The sequence below is a fragment of the Physella acuta genome, unplaced genomic scaffold (assembly GCF_028476545.2).
Source record: "Physella acuta isolate Inbredline_101_S28 unplaced genomic scaffold, ASM2847654v3 ptg000494l, whole genome shotgun sequence".
Taxonomy (NCBI): Eukaryota; Metazoa; Mollusca; class Gastropoda; family Physidae; genus Physella; species Physella acuta.
The window spans coordinates 996,691-1,017,464 of NW_026732013.1; the positions used below are offsets into that span (position 1 = coordinate 996,691).

General features: G+C 34.4%; 2 protein-coding genes across 2 annotated transcripts; one reads left to right on the forward strand and one right to left on the reverse strand.

The window, feature by feature from the left end:
• The first annotated feature begins 943 nt into the window (after positions 1–943).
• On the forward strand, positions 944–10,041 carry LOC131944467 (uncharacterized). Its single transcript, XM_059305099.1, has 16 exons — positions 944–1,028; positions 2,138–2,296; positions 2,468–2,521; positions 2,788–2,940; positions 3,208–3,345; positions 3,568–3,683; positions 3,829–3,923; positions 4,078–4,716; positions 5,107–5,168; positions 5,279–5,349; positions 5,894–5,962; positions 6,095–6,191; positions 6,316–6,358; positions 6,653–6,810; positions 7,468–7,545; positions 7,728–10,041. Exons 2-16 carry the CDS (start codon positions 2,180–2,182, stop codon positions 7,866–7,868), a joined length of 2,031 nt encoding a protein of 676 aa, XP_059161082.1. The 5' UTR covers positions 944–1,028; positions 2,138–2,179; the 3' UTR covers positions 7,869–10,041.
• Positions 10,042–13,785: 3,744 nt separating this feature from the next.
• Positions 13,786–20,064, reverse strand: LOC131944519 (pre-mRNA-splicing factor CWC22 homolog). Its single transcript, XM_059305193.1, has 7 exons — positions 19,934–20,064; positions 18,264–18,738; positions 18,048–18,173; positions 16,783–16,851; positions 15,424–15,660; positions 14,938–15,071; positions 13,786–14,449 (listed from the first exon to the last, which is right to left on the reverse strand). Exons 2-7 carry the CDS (start codon positions 18,714–18,716, stop codon positions 13,846–13,848), a joined length of 1,623 nt encoding a protein of 540 aa, XP_059161176.1. The 5' UTR covers positions 18,717–18,738; positions 19,934–20,064; the 3' UTR covers positions 13,786–13,845.
• Positions 20,065–20,774: the final 710 nt, after the last annotated feature.

Below are 20,774 nucleotides of genomic sequence, written 5' to 3' on the forward strand. Positions count from 1 at the left end.
TGCATTTTTTTGGTATTGGTGTCACCCCCTAAATGGTGTCACCCGGTGCGGTCCGCACCCCCGCCCCCGCCTCGCGACGTCTCCAGTGTCTCTTCCAGACTTTTTTCTCCGGGGGGCGCTTGAAATTTTCGGGGGGGGGGGGGGGCGGTAGACTTTCTTCGGGGAGCGGACACTGTTAAAAGTATATATTTTCTATATAAATTTCATTTCGTTCGGGGGAGGGGGGGGGGGCGGTAAAAAAAATTTCGGGGGGGGGGGGAAGCCTCCCCCCCCGAAGAGATGCCTGGAAGAAACTCTGGACGTCTCTGTTTAAGTCACTGACGTTTGAGACTATTTTCGAAGAAGGGGGAATGGGCTGAAAGTATGACGACACGCTTTTTTTTCCTTTTAAAAAATGTTCGAAATAGAATTTTAGCCGTTTTTAAATACTTCTAGAAATTGTCTAGATCTAGGACTTCCATTATTGACTGAGCTCTGTAAATATATTATTTTTAACTGCCTTAAACGCCTGCTAATTTAAAACTAGAATAATAACTACATAACTAGAGTTTGTTAGCAGAAAACTTCAATTTAACTCAATGTTGCAAACTAAACTAAACTACGTTTTCGAACGATTTGTCTGTGTTTCGGTTCATAGGAAATATAAGCAAACGCCCAAACAGCTACCTTATACAACAGCTAGTTTGCTGCTAGATCTAGACTAGATCTATAATAATTCTATAATGATACTGATACTAGTAGCATAGACAGTGGAATTAATGTAGAATAGACAGATTTTAGTCTATTTAGAATAGATTTAGAGTCTACATTTAGCTAGAAAAGAAGAATAAAAATACATCATAAAATTATTTTAAAAATAGTTGTAAAATCTAGATTCTAGACAGTAGAACTGTAACTCTAGTAGTGTAGTAACACTCTAGTTCTAGTTAAGTGAGTCTTCTTGTGATCTTTCTTGTTACTCTGAGACTCTGAGAGTCTGAACTCTGAGGCTAGTGCGAGTGTGTAAAGTTAAAGTAAACTTGTAAAGTGTAAGTCAAGTTAAAGAAAACTAAAAAGACTAAAGGGTAAAACTCCATTTCCATTTATGCCTATTTTATTGTCCCCGCTTCATGTTCACCTCCAGTTGAAACACAAAAACGTTAGGAAATCACTCTGCCTATTTCTTTATGGCAATGGGTAAAGTAGAAACGCATAATTGCAAGGCATGATACTATAAATTAACTTACATGAACTCACAAATGACCCTAAGCTATGACGTATGCTGATAATTATTACTTAAAGTCAATGTGAACTCACGGTGAACCCTTGACCATGTGCCATGTAGGAGGGATTTTTCTCACACCGATGATCACACTCTGTAATGCTTATTTATAATACTTTTTAACTTTTCTAATTAAAACACATTTATAAAAAAATAAGTAGCTAGATCTAGATCTATATTATTTATATAATTATATATATATCTATCATCTAATAATTCTAATCCTAAGTGTTTTCCTAATATTTTTGTGTGTTTTGGTTGTGTTTATAATAAAATACGCTCAACTGGAGGTGAACGTGAAGCTGCAAATAAAATATGCTAAAATGGAGTTTTACCAATTAGGCTTGGGCCTAAAGTTATTTAATTAAAGTAGGCTAATTATTACTAATTAATAGGCCTAATCAATCTAGATTCTAGTCTAGTTAGATTCGTAGTAGACTACTAGTGATTTTAAAGACAAAAACTATACTGAGACTGCTTTATTTATTAACTTTTGTTTTGCTTTAGACTCTTACTTAAGTCAAATCACCTGATGTTGCCTATTATTAGTCTCTCTTCATTTCGTAAAGTAAAAATCTTAAGCAAGCGGCATTATTAAATCTGAATTGTTTTTGCTTAGCACTTAGACTTACTACACTTAGCTCAGCTTTTTATTTGAACTAATTGTCTAATCACCTGATCCTAACTTAACTAATCGTGTACAAATGAAAATAAATTCTAGCTAAATAGTAAAATATGTGGCTTTAATTAATGCCTTAATAATGATAATCTGCAATTGAATAAGAAGGAACGTACATTTATTTAGCCTATGTTAAACTGCCATTTTAATTTGCAAATAATTAAAAAGTAAAAACAAAATAATCTTCTGTTTTTCAGGACTTCAACTAGATCTATAGAGTATGCATTATACCTAACAGAATGAATCTGTTATTTCTTTCTGTGACTTCCACTATATTGTGCATTGTTGTAGCTTTTGCTCTGAAATATTTGTCATTACTCAGATGGATCAGTGGTCATGCATATGTTCTTAGCAAGGTAGTAAACTATATTCAAATTTAACCTGTTATGCCAAAAGTAAAAGTAAAGATGTTTCATTTCATTGTTAACCTACAGTTCCTACTGACTTGTTTTGCAAATCTATTTAGTTAGTAATGTCTAGCAGTTTTTTGTGTTGAGTTTTTATAAAAGTTTATTCTTGTTTTTAAGAGAAGGGAGCACTTCAGCATTCTTGAAGTTTTAGATTTATTCAAAAATGTTAAGGTAAGAGGTTTCAAATTTACATAGATTTACATTTCACTAGAGTAACAGTTGACTTCAAAAATAAATACTCAGCTGATAATTAGGAAGACCTTGTAAATTATTTATATAAAATTTTTGAAAATGGCATTTAGATTACTATAGTTACAATACTGTTAGGATTTTAATACAAAATTCATTATTCATTATTTGTTAGCACCTTTTGAAAAAAAATGGTGTATTAATTTATAGATGTTTTATTGTGCTAATGTTAATGTTTGCTTCCACAGCCTTTCCCAATTTCATGTCAGAAGGGATGGAAGATTGACAGCTATTCCAATGGTCATCGTGTCTGGTTTAACTTTCTTACCTTTCCTCATAATTTAAATGCACCTTCAATTAAGGTTTATGCAGTATTTGATCGTGTCAAGTCATCATCCCAGGTATTATTTTGTGATACTTTAGTCTATAATCCCTGTTTCAGATTTTTTAAATCAACTTTTTAAAGCTTTTATATCATAATATTTTTTGCCTTTGTAGTGCTGAGAAACAAATAGTTTCCCTAGTTAAGAAAATTCTTAAAATCTGTATTTTTACCAAAAAAAGTTTTTATATAATAAGTTTTTGCATAACATGCTTCTGCAGCATCCATCAATAAATACTCATTGTTATTTAGAAGTGTACATTATAAAACTGTATATTTATATCAGGCATTACTGCAAGTTCTGAAAGATATAAGTCAGTCTTGTGAATGGAAACCGGGGGTAATATCTACCTCCAACACACATAACCTTACATCACATGAAGTGCCAGTTAAACCTAGAGGTCTTCCCTCTATGCCAGTTCAGGTATCAACACAATTATTTTCCTTTTGTTAAATAAAGTTGTTTTTTTACTTCTTATAGTTAAAAGAATACAATAAAAAATTTCCAAACTCATTGAGCAGTAGTTCTAAAGACATTATTCTTTTATATGCATAAGCCAGAGAACTGTATATTTGCCCCCGGAACTATTTGGTCTAAAAGGTTACTTCTTTTTTTTTACTTACCCATTTTTAAATCCATGATTAGGTGGACTGTGTAAAAGAAGAGCGGTTAAGCCATTGTGAATCTTGGTTTGGTCTTCAAAATTATGATCCATGGTTCACTGAAAATGTTGTTCCAACTGTTTCATTAGAGTTTAAAAGGTACAAGAATATTTCATTTAAGTCCATACTACAAGTAGTTAGCATTGAATGGCTTTGTTCAGTAGCTGTATATTTCTTGTTTATTAGATAGATATTTTATTACATCCTTAAGAAAATAGGCTAGTTTCAAATAAAATGATTGCAGGTTTTGGCATAGAGAGGATAATGGTGTTTGTTGGCTGTTACAAATGAATGAAGCTCTACAGAACTGTGAGTTCTATTTGATTCAACCAGTGCAAGGTAAGTTGTTTTGTTATCATCCATCTCTCTTGTTATCTAAACCTATCTACCTACAGCTTTCTGTATATCTATCTTGTTGTGGTTTCTCTGTACAACTCTTGACATCTAATGCTACTTGCTAGCCAGTAAAAACTATTTTTTTTCTCTATTTTAGATGTTGATCAAAGTCTTGTGTCTGTTGTAACCTGGTCTAGAAAGAGTTCAAGAGAATCAGTGGAAAAGGCCTCCATTTTACTTTCCTCACTGGAGGAGTATATTTCCCTGAGGAAGCTTGAGAAGACACCTTTAACCACTATAACCTTACCCCAGGACCTGTCAGACAGTGATGCTGAGTCCAGTGACTCAAGTCTAGATCGGGAATCTTTCTCTCCGGATTCTCCTTTATTAAGCAAGGTTAAAAACTTTATACTGGATCGGCAGTCCAGCAACAATAGCAGCAGCAGTAGCAATACACCAAGGAAAACTGAACTGGAAAAATACTCCTCAATCCTTAGATACAGATGGAGAAACGGGAAGGCCAAGAATGGCAGTGGGGACAGCACAACATCAATATCCCAGCATGCAAGTAATGGGGTTTTGACCTCAGAGAGGATTGTTACAAATGCAGGGGATTATCAAGATTATAACAAAACACCATTGCAAAGATCTGTCAGTGATGGAACAGCATTCAGACAAAGTCAGTTACTGAGCCAAGAAATTGAAGATTTTAACTTTGGAAATGAACATTCCCATGATGATGAGGATCTAGAAGAAAATCCTTTTGTCAACTCACAGGAGCCCATATCAGAGCAGGGTAACATTTATAATTATTAGCAGTTGTTTTTTCACCTACTGAAGCTGGGGTTTTGCTTTTTATTATTAGATACTAGCTCATTTTTGTAGCAGTACTAATGTGAATCCTTATACCTTGCAGATACAAATCAAAAAATGTAAAAACTATGAATAATATTGCTTCTTATATTGATAACCATTAAAAACTTCTTGGCACAAATCTACCACTTACATCTGTGGCTTTCCACATTGTGTACTAATTTAAATTTCTATACCTGTTTATTGTTTGACACAAATACTAGTTGTACCTGATTTGATAGCTTTCATTTACATTCATGTGATAGTAGAAACTGATATACAACTGTTAGGAGTTTTACTTAAACCAATTTGTTTTTAACATTTCTCTGTACAGATCTTGAAATTGCTCGATTTAAAACAATAAGCAACCAGTGTGCAGCGGAAGTTATGGCTGAGGTGAGTCATGTTTTATCGTTATCCTTGAATGAGGCAGAGGCAATAGTTTGATGTTTTTTGCTAAAACAGATGTGGCGTGGGTGTATAAGAATACTATTGTCTATCTGTAGGCAATGCGTGCTTCAAACATTGATCTTGAGCTGTCGCCTGAGCAACAAGCTGCTACATCTGGGGGATGGCTGTAAGTAGACGTGTAGACTAGAGCAAGCTCTGGGATCTCTTATAATTCAACTTGTCTATATATAATGTTGTGTCCACACATGTATCCTCTTCTGTTCAGTGCCATGTTTAGTATTGTTTGAAAATGTTTATGTTTAGTCCATCTTGTCCATGTTTGAAAATGTTTATGTTTAGTCCAGCTTGTTCATGTTTGAAAATGTTTATGTTTAGTCCAGCTTGTCCATGTTTGAAAATGTTTATGTTTAGTCCAGCTTGTCCATGTTTGAAAATGTTTATGTTTAGTCCATCTTGTCCATGTTTGGAAATGTTTATGTTTAGTCCATCTTGTCCATGTTTGAAAATGTTTATGTTTAGTCCAGCTTGTCCATGTTTGAAAATGTTTATGTTTAGTCCATCTTGTCCATGTTTGGAAATGTTTATGTTTAGTCCATGTTTGAAAATGTTTATGTTTAGTCCATCTTGTCCATGTTTGAAAATGTTTATGTTTAGTCCAGCTTGTCCATGTTTGGAATTGCCCAGATAACAGATTGATCTTTTGTTCCCAGGTTCTCATCATTTGAGAAAAACATTGTTGTGTTGAAGAAAATACAAAAAACTGGATGCTCAGTTCAAAGGTAAAAAAAAACAATGAACAAGTAACTGATACCAATGTACAACTGAGTTAACACACCAATAGAAGCTAATTACACGAGATCACTTGTTTTTGTGTTGCATTACATTTATTCCTTGTTATGACTATATTGCAGCTACATTGGAAAAGGTTTTGTATTGGCACCACCTAAAACTGTATGGGATGCGGTCAGGAACCCAAGGACTAGGTTTACTTATGATGACACACTCAAGGTTAGTTGTTTGTTTTTTGTCCATCACATTCTTTATGTTATTATGCTACATCATTGTTACCTCGTATTTTTAGACAATAATACATACTATAACCTAATTGTTCTTGTAATTATTTATCTTTCAGAAAGTTGACATCATAGAAACAATTGACCCCTCCTTAAAGATAGGTAAACCACTTACAGTATTTCTTCCTTAAAGATAGGTAAACCACTTACAGCATTTCTTCCTTAAAGATAGGTAAACCACTTACAGTATTTCTTCCTTAAAGATAGGTAAACCACTTACAGCATTTCTTCCTTAAAGATAGGTAAACCACTTACAGTATTTCTTCCTTAAAGATAGGTAAACCACTTACAGTATTTCTTCCTTAAAGATAGGTAAACCACTTACAGTATTTCAACAAGATGTGCATGAATCTATTGGACATCAATAACAGACTGAAATGATTTCTTGTATTTCAGTGTATTTTTTCCATGAGATTCAGCAGTTCCTTTCTAAAGACAGCTGTGACATGTGTGTACTACATGGGGAGAGACAGGAGGGGGAGAAATATATTCTAACCTACTCATCATGTGACCATGCTAAATGTCCTCTCAGTACTAATGTTACAAGGGCCAAGGTAAACTCATATATTACATCTATACTAGGGCCATGGTAAACTCATGTTACATCTATACTAGGGCCATGGTAAACTCATGTTATATCTATACTAGGGCCATGGTAAACTCATGTTACATCTATACTAGGGCCATGGTAAACTCATGTTACATCTATACTAGGGCCATGGTAAACTCATATTACATCTATACTAGGGCCATGGTAAACTCATATATTACATCTATACTAGGGCCATGGTAAACTCATATATTACATCTATACTAGGGCCATGATATATTACATCTATACTAGGCCATGGTAAACTCATATATTACATCTATACTAGGCCATGGTAAACTCATATATTACATCTATACTAGGGCCATGGTAAACTCATATATTACATCTATACTAGGGCCATGATATATTACATCTATACTAGGCCATGGTAAACTCATATATTACATCTATACTAGTCCATGGTAAACTCATATATTACATCTATACTAGGCCATGGTAAACTCATATATTACATCTATACTAGGGCCATGGTAAACTCATATATTACATCTATACTAGTCCTTAATATCCGCAGCTTGTAGAATGCACTAAGATGCTAGTAAGTTTGCATATGTCACCTGTGCTATGTTTTGTACCAGCTGTTTTGTGTTTTGTTTAGTTTCTGCCCAGTGGCTGGATCATTGAGCCAGCTAAACAGGACAACAAAGTTTATTCCATTGTGACTTATTTGATGCAGGTAGGTAACTCTTATGTATTATGTTTTAGTGGAGTTAAAAAGGAAAATATTCATGTTTGGTTAGACATCTGACCATATTTTCTGTAGCAAACTGCTCCAGTATGTAATGAAAGTTGTATTTCTGTAACTAGGAAATTGTTCTGGTATGAATGTAATGAAAAGTATATTTTGTCATGTTTTAGATTGACTTTGGCCAGTCAAGTGAGGGCTATGATAAGTTACCATTCCAAGATCTGATCTCAAGATATCCTCTAAGTATTGCAGACCTACAGCAGTATCTCAAGCCTGCTGTCCAGATGTTGCGGAGAAAGTCTTTAACTTAAGACACTATTTCATTAAGTGTATGCTGAATGGCTTAATGTCTAACTCATTAAGTGGATGTTCAGTCGCTCAATACTTATTTTTCAGTTAACTATTGAAATAAGCAAATTGAACATATTCTAAAAAAAAAACTAAAAGAATGCAATAAGAACTAGGATGTTAACTTTTAAAATGATTGATATCTGTTGTCCTCCGTTTCAGCACAATATCTGTACGATGCATTATGGATCTTTATTGTTGATGCAATTTCTTTTGATACTTTTGTTATCCTTAATTTGTTATATAATTTACAATTATTGTAAAGAGAATTTAAGTCTATACCTTACTGAAACTATAAGCTCTGCTACTTAACACAAAATGTGATGTCATAATTGCTTACATATCACACAGCTAGTTTTAATTGATAGTATTAAACTTTTTATTTAGTCCCAAATATTTGTTGGCATTCAAACAGCTCTTATTCTTTAATACTGTAGGCAATTATCAATGCAATTTATCCAAAACTTTAAAAATTACTAAAGACGTACTTTGTACTTATATTTTGCTCATTCAGTTAAAGATTTAGTTTATTTTCCTGTACATAGTTTTCTGTCTCAAGGATTAAAACAAAATTATATTTTTCTATGTTCATCAATAAGAAAGACTTTAATCAGAATGTTTCCCAAGTTACGAGATATGCAACTTTTTCTTGCCAAAACTGACAGGGTCATTCAGTAGGCCAACATGTCATTGGATATCACTTGACAGGGTCATTCAGTATATGTCCTTGGATGTCATCTGACAGTGTCATTCAGTACATGTCATTGGATGTCAACTGACAAGGTCATTCAGTACATGTCATTGGATGTCACCAGGGTCATTCAGTACATGTCATTGGATGTCATCTGACAGTGTCATTCAGTACATGTCATTGGATGTCAACTGACAAGGTCATTCAGTACATGTCATTGGATGTCACCAGGGTCATTCAGTACATGTCCTTGGATGCACAGGACAGGGTCATTCAGTACATGTCATTGGATGTTATCTGACAGTGTCATTGAAAGATGCCATGACAGTTGTACCCCAGTTGTTGTTATGTTACTGTTGTACTTAAGCAGACATTTTTAATTCATGGATGTCCAGTTGAGTACACTACAAAAGTTGAGCTCACTACAGATATACGATTGATGAAGTGTAGGACTATAAGATTGATGATGTGTAGGACTATAAGATTGATGATGTGTAGGACTATAAGATTGATGATGTGTAGGACTATAAGATTGATGATGTGTAGGACTATAAGATTGATGATGTGTAGGACTATAAGATTGATGATGTGTAGGACTATAAGATTGATGATGTGTAGGACTATAAGATTGATGATGTGTAGGACTATAAGATTGATGATGTGTAGGACTATAAGATTGATGATGTGTAGGACTATAAGACTGATGATGTGTAGGACTATAAGATTGATGATGTGTAGGACTATAAGATTGATGATGTGTAGGACTATAAGATTGATGATGTGTAGGACTATAAGATTGATGATGTGTAGGACTATAAGATTGATGATGTGTAGGACTATAAGATTGATGATGTGTAGGACTATAAGACTGATGATGTGTAGGACTATAAGATTGATGATGTGTAGGACTATAAGATTGATGATGTGTAGGACTATAAGATTGATGATGTGTAGGGCTATAAGATTGATGATGTGTAGGACTAGAGAAAAATAGCAAACTTTACATTCCAGAGAACGTGTTGGTGATAAAATAGTAGGCATTACTTGCTACAGGCTCTAGTTCATGTTTACAAGTTGAGTAAGAATTACAGCTGTTGGTAGCTAATGAATCATTAATAGCTATCATCATAATATTCAACTGTATTGTGCACGTCTGTCTACCTTTATGTACACATCTTTCACCAAACCAACACTTCTGTACACATCTAACAACAAACCAACACTACTGTACACATCTAACAACAAACCAACACTACTGTACACATCTAACAACAAACCAACACTACTGTACACATCTAACAACAAACCAACACTACTGTACACATCTAACAACAAACCAACACTACAGTACACATCTAACAACAAACCAACACTACTGTACACATCTAACAACAAACCAACACTACTGTACACATCTAACAACAAACCAACACTACTGATCTTTCATCAAACCAACACTACTGTACGCATCTTTCATCAAACCAACACTACTGTACACATCTAACAAACCAACACTACTGTACACATCTAACATCAAACCAACACTACTGTACACATCTAACAAACCAACACTACAGTACACATCTAACAACAAACCAACACTACTGTACACATCTAACAACAAACCAACACTACAGTACACATCTAACAACAAACCAACACTACTGTACACATCTAACAACAAACCAACACTACTGTACACATCTAACAACAAACCAACACTACTGTACACATCTAACAACAAACCAACACTACTGTACACATCTAACAACAAACCAACACTACTGTACACATCTAACAACAAACCAACACTACTGTACACATCTAACAACAAACCAACACTACTGTACACATCTAACAACAAACCAACACTACTGTACACATCTAACAACAAACCAACACTACTGTACACATCTAACATCAAACCAACACTACTGTACACATCTAACAAACCAACACTACAGTACACATCTAACAACAAACCAACACTACTGTACACATCTAACAACAAACCAACACTTCTGTACACATCTAACAACAAACCAACACTACTGTACACATCTAACAACAAACCAACACTACTGTACACATCTAACAACAAACCAACACTACTGTACACATCTAACAACAAACCAACACTTCTGTACACATCTAACAACAAACCAACACTACAGTACACATCTAACAACAAACCAACACTTCTGTACACATCTAACAACAAACCAACACTACTGTACACATCTAACAACAAACCAACACTTCTGTACACATCTAACAACAAACCAACACTACTGTACACATCTAACAACAAACCAACACTTCTGTACACATCTAACAACAAACCAACACTACTGTACACATCTACCTAGACTCCTGCGCTTGTGTCCAAATAAATTGTTCTCTCTGTGACTCCTGTTTGATGTGCCTGTGACAGATGTGCACACAGCTTTGTGCCTTAACCTAGAGTTCTATGTTACTATCTGAATTGAGATGTTTTATACCAGAAATAGTTTATAAAACTCAAGTCTTTATTTTTATACTTGTTATAACCCCCAAAAAATGATGATGGTTAATATATTGTAATTTTTTTTTAAAACCAATATTCTAGTCAGTATTGCATGCAACCAACATGTAATTAGAGAAAGGAAGTCATGTTTTTTTCATTCCATGAGCAATTGACCCAGATAATGAAGATCATACATTTATTTGTTTGTTAAGGGGCAGTACCAGGAGGAAAGGTCAAAATCTGGTTTTCACCAGTTTTAGATTTTAATACTTTTGAATATGTAATAGAAAAATATTTCTTGTTAATTTTTCTGAAAAGTTTGCTCGGACCCTCTAGAAATGTAAATTGTTTACACTCTCCTATTGACACCAAGATAACAGCTCCTAAATATGAAGTTTTCTTTTAACACCATGCAGAATCAACACTATTTACCTTTTTATAAGTTTTGTTGACAAAATGTTAAAAACTATACAAATATTGAAACATTGTTAAATTTGATGTAACTAACATTTTTAACAAGCCTTAGGATTTTGAAAATTAACACAAAAAAGATGTTTTATGGGTTTTCCATGGCAACCAAAATAACTTTCTAATTGTTTATTTTTAGTGTTTAATAAATAAGTACTTAAATGATGTGCTAAAGACAAAGAATTTTGAAAAGGCAGATGTTAAATTTTGACTTCGAAAAATGCCTTAACAAGAGTTACAATATTACACCCAGCTGTTACATAAGTGTTCAAATTACATAACCAAAAAAGTCTGCATATTCAGATAGACAAAATGTATTGTAAAGCATTGACTGGAATGATGAACAGTTTGTAGGCATATTTTGTCTTTCTCTCGCCTATTCAAATTCAGCTGTGCAATATTCATGGGCATTCAGCATCATTGTAAAGCTTATAAACATTTCCTTTGGAAAAAACCTTAAGGTTTTGGCCTCGATTAAAGTCAGTAACTTTTATAATTAATTTACATATCAAATAGTTGTATTCATTTTAATTTTTTTTTTAATTCAAGAAAAATACTTTACTACAAAACTTAAACCTTTAATAATTATAAAAATTAATGAAATACATGTGATTTGTTTATTATAATTGCAATGTATTTTAACAAGAATCAGCATTCATAACTTTTTGTTAATTACGCCTTATTGTATGTAATAAAACAAATGCACTCTGATTCAATATTTACTTTTTTTACTAGCTAAAACAAAATCCTGAATGTTTATGTTCATCAAGCAATAGTGTCTATTTTTGTGTAAATTGTTTTGTTCCATGACAATACTCAAAGATTTCTTTCTCCCACACCTTCATTCCTTTTCTGTAAATATTTTTATTCTTGTAGGCGCTTTTGGTTGATATGCATTTTTTTCCTTTGTAGAATTTTAATTTTTTTCTTACATCTGTTTAAATAAGAAGTTAAAAGTGTTGGAAAACCATGAATGAAATGGTTTTATGCAATAACTTTTCTGTTCATTCTTTGTTGTATCTCAATTTGGATTTATTTTTGTATTTTTATTGAAATCTTTCCTATGAAGGAGGCAGGTTTGGCCTGTCACAATTATTTATACAAATAAACTTTTGAAAAAGATCAGTGTCGTTTTTTTTCCCATGCAGCTATATTTAGCAACTTTTCAAAATGAATAATTAATTGCAGTATTATAAAACATTACCATTAATTGCCCCATTTATGAGATTTCTTACACATTTTAGGGATCAAAGCTTTTATTAAAGAAAGCAAGTTTGTTTTACTTTCTTATTTTCATTGTGTTTAAAACCTTGTTATTATAAAGGTTTTTATATTTGTTTTATTTTCTACTTTTTAGTGGCTCCTTTGAAATGAAGTTGACACTACATAGGCTACGACTAAACATATTTCCGTTTAAATCTGACCTGTACCTTGTGATCTCTAAAAGATTTATCTGCCCCTAGTTTGTGGGCAAGGCTCAGGTTAGCAATCAGCCAACCATGACACTTCACCTTTGAATGTTATCTCATTGAGTTATGGCTTAATTTCATATGATTCAATTAAGAAATTTTATAATTTAATGACTAGTTTTCTATCTGATTTTAATAAAGTGAGGTTCATGCATTGTTATCCAACAAGAAGGTAGAATCTATCTGGAATTTGAACAAGATCACTGCACTAGAAGTGGGTCAAACATTGAGTTACAAGATTTGTGAGTTACAAGATTTGCCACAAACAATGAGTTACAAGATTTGCCACAAACATTGAGAACTAAGTAAAAGCTAGTATTTTACTAGTAAAAACTCTCCACATTTAGTCACTTGCTTATTGCTGGACAAAGCTACAAACATATGAGGTACGCCTGAATGGGCTTAAACTGAAAATATCATTTTTTGATAGTTATATTTATAATGGCATGGTTTTTGTTAGTTCATCTGAAAGAGAATTTTGATATTTATAAATTTATAACTTGAATACATTACAGAGGGTGGCATGGTTGGGCATGATCAAACTCATAGTTGCTAAACAAAAAAGTCCAGAGTTCAAAGCATCTAACAGATGAGGCTCAATAGCTGGGGACAAAGGCTATGTAAGCGACTCCATAAAGAAAAGCAGTCTGAAATTGTGTTGGAGGAAATCCCATCCAACTTGTCAATTAAGAACAAAGAGAACAATTCACACATTCAATCTATCATAGAGAAAAAACGACTCTGTGTAGTTGTAGTAAACTTTTAAAAATGGTACTTCCATTACACAAATGTATACATCAGCCCCTTTACATCAGTGTACACGAAAGATTCTCTTTGTTTTTATCTCTAGGTTCAGGACTGTCGTGTCTCCGATGTCTCTGACGGGTTACCTCATCTGTTTTCTGTTGCTTAGTCTGACTATAATTTTTCACCACCTTCGAATCTTTGGATGATTCCTTCTGCCTGCTAGAGTGACCAGTTTCTTGCTTGTGGGACTTCCAAACTAGCCTCTGAAGAAAATTTTGGTTGGATGTTCTGCTTGAGCTTCTGACAGAACCTGTATCTGAACCACGATCTGCTGATTTCCTGTGGTGTCTTTCATGATGATCATTTGAATTATGATCTGCCGATTTTCTGTGTTTTCTTTCCCGAGAATCGTTTGAATTACGATCGGCTGATTTCCGGTGTCGTCTTTCAGGACGATCACTTGAATTATGATCTGCTGATTTCCGGTGTCGTCTTTCAGAAGAATCCGGAACTTCTTGGTTTCTTGATGTCATTTTTTTATTTTCTGAGTGAGCTTGACAGTGTTTTGTGGTCACTGGTGATTGTACAGGAGACTGTAATTGATAACTATCTTCTTGTCCTTCTTTTTGCATTGAAGAATTGCTATGTGACCTGTTCCCTGTTCTAGGATTTGATAGCAAAACATGAAGTTATAAAATAAATATTTCATCATATTAATTTCTGCTCTATTTGTGATTCCATGTAATGGTCTGGGTTTTTACTTGTGCTTCTGGCTATTTAAGATAGATATGTGAGGTTCTAATTGATGGTTTTATAATGTTAATAGATTTTAGGAGATATGATTAGAAGAAGAAAAAAATTTATTATTAGCCTACAGCTCAAAAACTATTTGTTCCATATTTCAATGTTTTCACAATTAAAACAAGTAGCTTAAGAAGCTTTTTAGTGGATGGACAATGAATCTTATTCAAGAAATCTATATTTAACATTAAAACTAAAGCCCATAACTATCAGCATGCTTGCTAAATGTTGTTGATGTAATATTTGCTGATGAAGCTATTTGTAACAATCTTTTATAAGTAGTTTTGTTTTACTTTACTTTTTGATATAACATGAGTGAATAGGACTCAAAAAATGGATTATCTCCAAACCTGGCATTATCCTGGGACCTTCTGTTTTGTGTGTGGTAATTTTTGTGTCCACGCGAGGCTGGACAGGGGGATAACCTGCAGCTGCATTCATCATGTGTTGAACAGGGGCTCATCCGGTATCCAGACTTTGATTTCTTGCATTACAACCACACAAAACATTATAGTTACAATCAATTTCTCAGTAGGCCTTTCTTATATTACAGTATATATAAGTTGTGGCTGCAACTTCACTCATGAACATAATTATTCTAAATGTTCTAAACATGGGTTAAATATAAAAATAAGCTTTTCTCTTAAATCATATATTAAGAAAATTGTACATTAGGGCCACAATTTAAATGATAAATATGTTTTAGACATAGAGAAACCAAATTTATAAAGATTTAATCTAGTTTGACATTAAAGGTTTTATAATCTCAGGTAGCTTATAACTTAATGCCTAATCAAATGTAAATCTAGCAAGAAAATAATGAAGATGGTACTGACCTTTTTTTTCCTACTGGTGTGTCTAGTAGAAACTGAGGACCTGGAAGAGTGACCTGACCTTGATGAGCAGCTGCTAGATGTGGAGCTACGACTTCTTGATGAGTTAGGGCTTCTTGATAATTTACGACTTCTTCTTGATTTATGACTTCTTGATTTATGACTTCTTGATTTATGACTTCTTGATTTATGTCTTCTTGACTTATGACTTCTTGACTTACGTCTTCTTGATGGGTAACGCTGCAGTAAAAGTTTGAAATTCACTTTATTTACATAAGCTTGGTGTTTGTTCTTGGAAGTTATAGTGCCAAAGTGTGTGAAACAGATGGTTCACATCTGTGACATGGAAGAGATTGAGGAAACAGAAAGTTCACATCTGTGACATGGAAGAGATTGAGGAACCAGAAAGTTCACATCTGTGACATGGAAGAGATTGAGGAAACAGAAAGTTCACATCTGTGACATGGAAGAGATTGAGGAAACAGAAAGTTCACATCTGTGACATGGAAGAGATTGAGGAAACAGAAAGTTTACATCTGTGACATGGAAGAGATTGAGGAAACAGAAAGTTCACATCTGTGACATGGAAGAGATTGAGGAAACAGAAAGTTCACATCTGTGACATGGAAGAGATTGAGGAAACAGAAAGTTCACATCTGTGACATGGAAGAGATTGAGGAAACAGAAAGTTCACATCTGTGACATGGAAGAGATTGAGGAAACAGAAAGTTCACATCTGTGACATGGAAGAGATTGAGGAAACAGAAAGTTCACATCTGTGACATGGAAGAGATTGAGGAAACAGAAAGTTCACATCTGTGACATGGAAGAGATTGAGGAAACAGAAAGTTCACATCTGTGACATGGAAGAGATTGAGGAAACAGAAAGTTCACATCTGTGACATGGAAGAGAATGAGGAATGGTTCAAAGGAAAAATAAATAAATAAGTGTTGAATACAATGTCTTCAATGATAATCATTGATATCAAGATGTTCAATGCAATGCTGATACCCCCCCCCCCCCCCCCACACCTCACCAAGTCACATCTGGCAAACCAACAACCACTTTGGTAAGAAAAACTCATTTGGTTAAAAGGGGTGATGGATCTGTTGTCAAAAATCTCTCACTAAATATTGCACCAGTTGAAGGTTGGTATGGATCATAAAGGGGAGAATTTAGGTAAAAAAACAACACTGGCATTCTATGGTTAAATACTAGCAACTGTCATTCATAGATTGCTGGTTTATCAAAAACTTCCTACCTCAGTTAGTCAGTCAGTCATAGATTGCTGGTTTATCAAAAACTTCCTACCTCAGTCAGTCAGTCAATCATAGATTACTGATTTATCAAAAACTTCCTACCTCACGTGTCCTAGAGCGGGATGAAGATGAATCACTTCTAGAACGAGTTTTGGTATATTTTCGTGTTTCCTGAAAGTTTGAAAAGATAATATTTAAAACAAATCAGTTTCTACGTATCCACAGTATGATTGCTAATCTAGAATGGTTTTTCTAAGTTCCATAAAAAGATTTTAGGATAGGGCACCTTGGGTTCATCTAAAGCAAATGCAATGGAAGTGTCAGGCAGGGGCGGAACTACAGTGCCGCCAGACCCCGCAATGCGGGGGGGCCCACGACGTTTAGGGGCCCAATTCCGACCGAAAAGAACAATGAATTTTCTTTTCATAAATAATATTTTTCGCGCACCTTGATAGTGGTTTTATAAAAAACAAACATGTCTACTATAGCAGTGATTGTTTTACAGAAACTAACACACACTGTTGCGTAGAAAAATATAAAATCTACAAGAGCTGTAGTTTGAAAGATAGGCAAACGTTCACACTACTTCCATGACTTACTGCCCTTCTTTAAAATAGGGGTGCCCATAAAGCTCATTTAAATAGATTTGTACTATGTAAGTTAAAAAGCAATTTATTCTCTTAATTATTATCTAAATAATGCATACTAAAGAATCATAAAGCTATAAAAATGAATGTATTCAAAACTAATAATATAAATACAAAAAATCATAAAAAATAAGCATAACGCGAGAAACCATTGCACAAATCAAGCTTACGTGTTTATATAAATTTGACCAGCTTAAAACATAATTATTATCAATTTGCGATAAACATGAAAATGTACGCAGAATCGCGAAGCGTATCAAAATTAAAAAAAAAAAAGAATAAAAACACTTGTAAAACGGATTATTGCGGGCCCGATTTGAGTTCGGACTATATATATATATATATATATATATATATATATATATATATATATATATATATATATATATATATATATAGATATAGATATATATATAGATATATATATAGATATATATAGATATATATATATAGATATATATATAGATATATATATAGATATATATATAGATATATATATATATGGGGGGCCCAAACAATTTTTTTGCGGGGGAGCCTTTTTTTTCTAGTTCCGCCACTGGTGTCAGGTAGTATAATTTATTGTCTATAGATGAGGTATTTTTTTACAGGGCTCTCATTAATATATTGGCCTAGGGGATATCAATATATAGAGAGAATGTGTATTTACCAATAGTCCACAATTATAATATGATTTAATATTTTAATTAAAAAAAAGATTACTTTTTTTGAATACTTTTTTTGATGACTGGATCTGTTTTGTGTCTTGTTTCTGGCCGCGTCGTCATCAGAAGGACTCCTGGAGGCTTGATAGCGCGCTTTCTTTGAACTGCTATGGCATATTTGCACCTTAAAAGACATTATGTTTATTTCAACAAAACAGTCATTCAAATAACCAAATATATCTAGAGCTAATAGATAACTGTGTGACCTACTGACCCTATGTCTCAAGAGGTCGTCCACTGGTATCGATATGAAGGCGTTGTTGTCGCATCTCCGAACACTGCTGCGTTTCCCGTGCAACATCTTCACCGGTGCGCTTCGTCGTGTTGCAGGCTGACCTCTGGCGTTCACGTTCATGTCTTTAGATGTTGATGGTAGATCATCGTTCGCCGGCGGTCGAAAATAATCGTGGTCTTCATCGATGGTGCTCTCCGAGTCATGGGGTGGAGGGGTGTCATGGCCGACGGCAGCGTCACGTGACTCGGGTGCCGAGAAGCCCCTGCTTGACGTTTCGTTGTTTCTTCTCACTTTAGAGGCGTGTGCTCTTTCCGGCTGACGCTCACGGAACGCAAGCTCATCCTCCAGCTGAACGATTGCCAGCTGCGTGCTAGAGACTTGACGCACGTCCGTCAAGGAACTGCCACGTGAGTGCTGCCGCTTTCTACGCATGCCCGACGTCTGCTGCTGTGTTCTGTGTGAGGACATTGTAATATAAATGCGAGAAATGTAATATAAGCCTAACTATAAAGTATAAAATGTGCAATGTTCAAGTATTTTCCATGCATCACACTAAAACTAATATATTAGACCAGCAACAAGATTGGAGTGGACTAATCAAACTCGTGGCTATTTAAGAGCATTTGGTTTAATTAGCTATTAGTGATGATTTGTGTTTTTGTGGCTGAAATATTGTAATGTGTGATACTGTTCTAGTAGAGCGCCATCATATCCAATCGCATATTTCCGTATCGCTGTAGGATACGCTATAGTTTTCTATACACAGTATATTTTTTTTATATTTTATTCTGTTTCGTCTAGTGGAGGGGGGGGGGGGGTGGAGAGCAGAGCTTCTTCCAGAAATCACTTCGAAAAAATTCTACCGCCCCCCCTCCCCGAACGAAATGAAACTTATATAATTTATATAGAAAATATATACTTTTAACAGTGTCCGCCCCCCCCTCCTGGAAGAAAGTCTACCGCCCCCCCTCTCGAAAATTTCAAGTACCCCCCCCCCCCCCCCCCCCGTAGAAAAAAGTCTGGAAGAGCTGTGGGCATCACGGGAGAGATGCCTGATAGGATTAGAAGAAGAAAAGTTTTAATAAATGATACGTCCTCCAGCGTTATTAAAAATATGTTTATGCTAGACCTAATCTTATTCAAAACAAGAAGTCAACCAGCACAAACACATATTTCACATAGGTATGTGTCCCTTAATGTCAAGGTAGCCTATCTTCATAGATAATATCTTATTAAAATAAAATATCACTCTTGAGATACGACTCGGGAAAAGTAGAACTTAGCATCCTTGTCAGCAGGATGCACGAAACAAATTATATGATGCCAGTCAGTAAGCTATTTAATTATTCAATACCACATTTAGATTTTGGATTATCTAGATAGAACTAATATTACTATTTATTAGATTATATATCTAGATCTAGACCTAATTATAGATCTAGATTTAAATCTAGAACTAGATCTAGATCTAGATCTAGTTAGATTTAGATCTAGATCTAGATAATCTATATAGATCTAGATTCTACTGATATAGAATAGATCTATGATTTAAGGAGCAGTAAAGATAACCCAACTCTGATGCGCGTTTTAGTAACGGATAGTAGATCCAGAGTAAAAGTGATAAATTTAAAAAGTTATCGGAACTGTACCTTTGTACCACAGCAAAGCTTAGGCAGAGTCAAGTTAAAACCAGCCAACAAGTTTGTTTTCATTATAAAAATATTGGAATTCATGTTTGTAATTCTCGTTGCGCTGTGCGCAAAAATGATGACATGGCTATCTATGTGCACATACATTAAATTTGTTTGTTTCGAGATTATTGCAGGAAAAAAAGTCGAGATTTGTTTCATTCAATTTTTAGTTTTACTACGTCATTAATATTCACTTACTTTTCATGATTAAGACTAAAATAGGCCTGTTCTAGCTAGGGTCTGCACTTTTGTTTGAATGGTGTAGCCAATACTCCCCTTAATACAATACAGTTCTTAAGTATTATCAATAAATGAGTTATTATGCTACAGTATGTCAGTGGCCTTTTTAACTTGAACAATAAAAACAATTTTCACATCAGTGACGAAGGCAGGGTCGAGGTGTTAGGCGGGTTAGACCCCTCCCCCTCCCCTCTCAAAAGAAAAGTTATCTGGTAAAAACCAATTGTTGCAGTGCGCTCGTGTTGTTTCATGTTTGCTATGAGCAGCTTAAAGTTTTTCGGACGGCAAGCATAAACAAGAGACAGAAAAGTCTGACAAATGCTAAAATCTGAAAAATCAACATTTATTATCTTTTATTATTACCACCCTTCCCCTGGAAACCAAACTAAAGTTAGACTAAGCTTGAGCCTTCAGATTTTAGCGAGCGCACGGTCGCGTCCTTTCAATATATTATTTCAAGACAGTTGTAGTCATAAAATCACAGTTTAACGAAATCATAATCATGGGTTAGTATAGGGTCGTCCATAAAAGAAGTCAAACTCCTAGCCCCCCCCCCCCC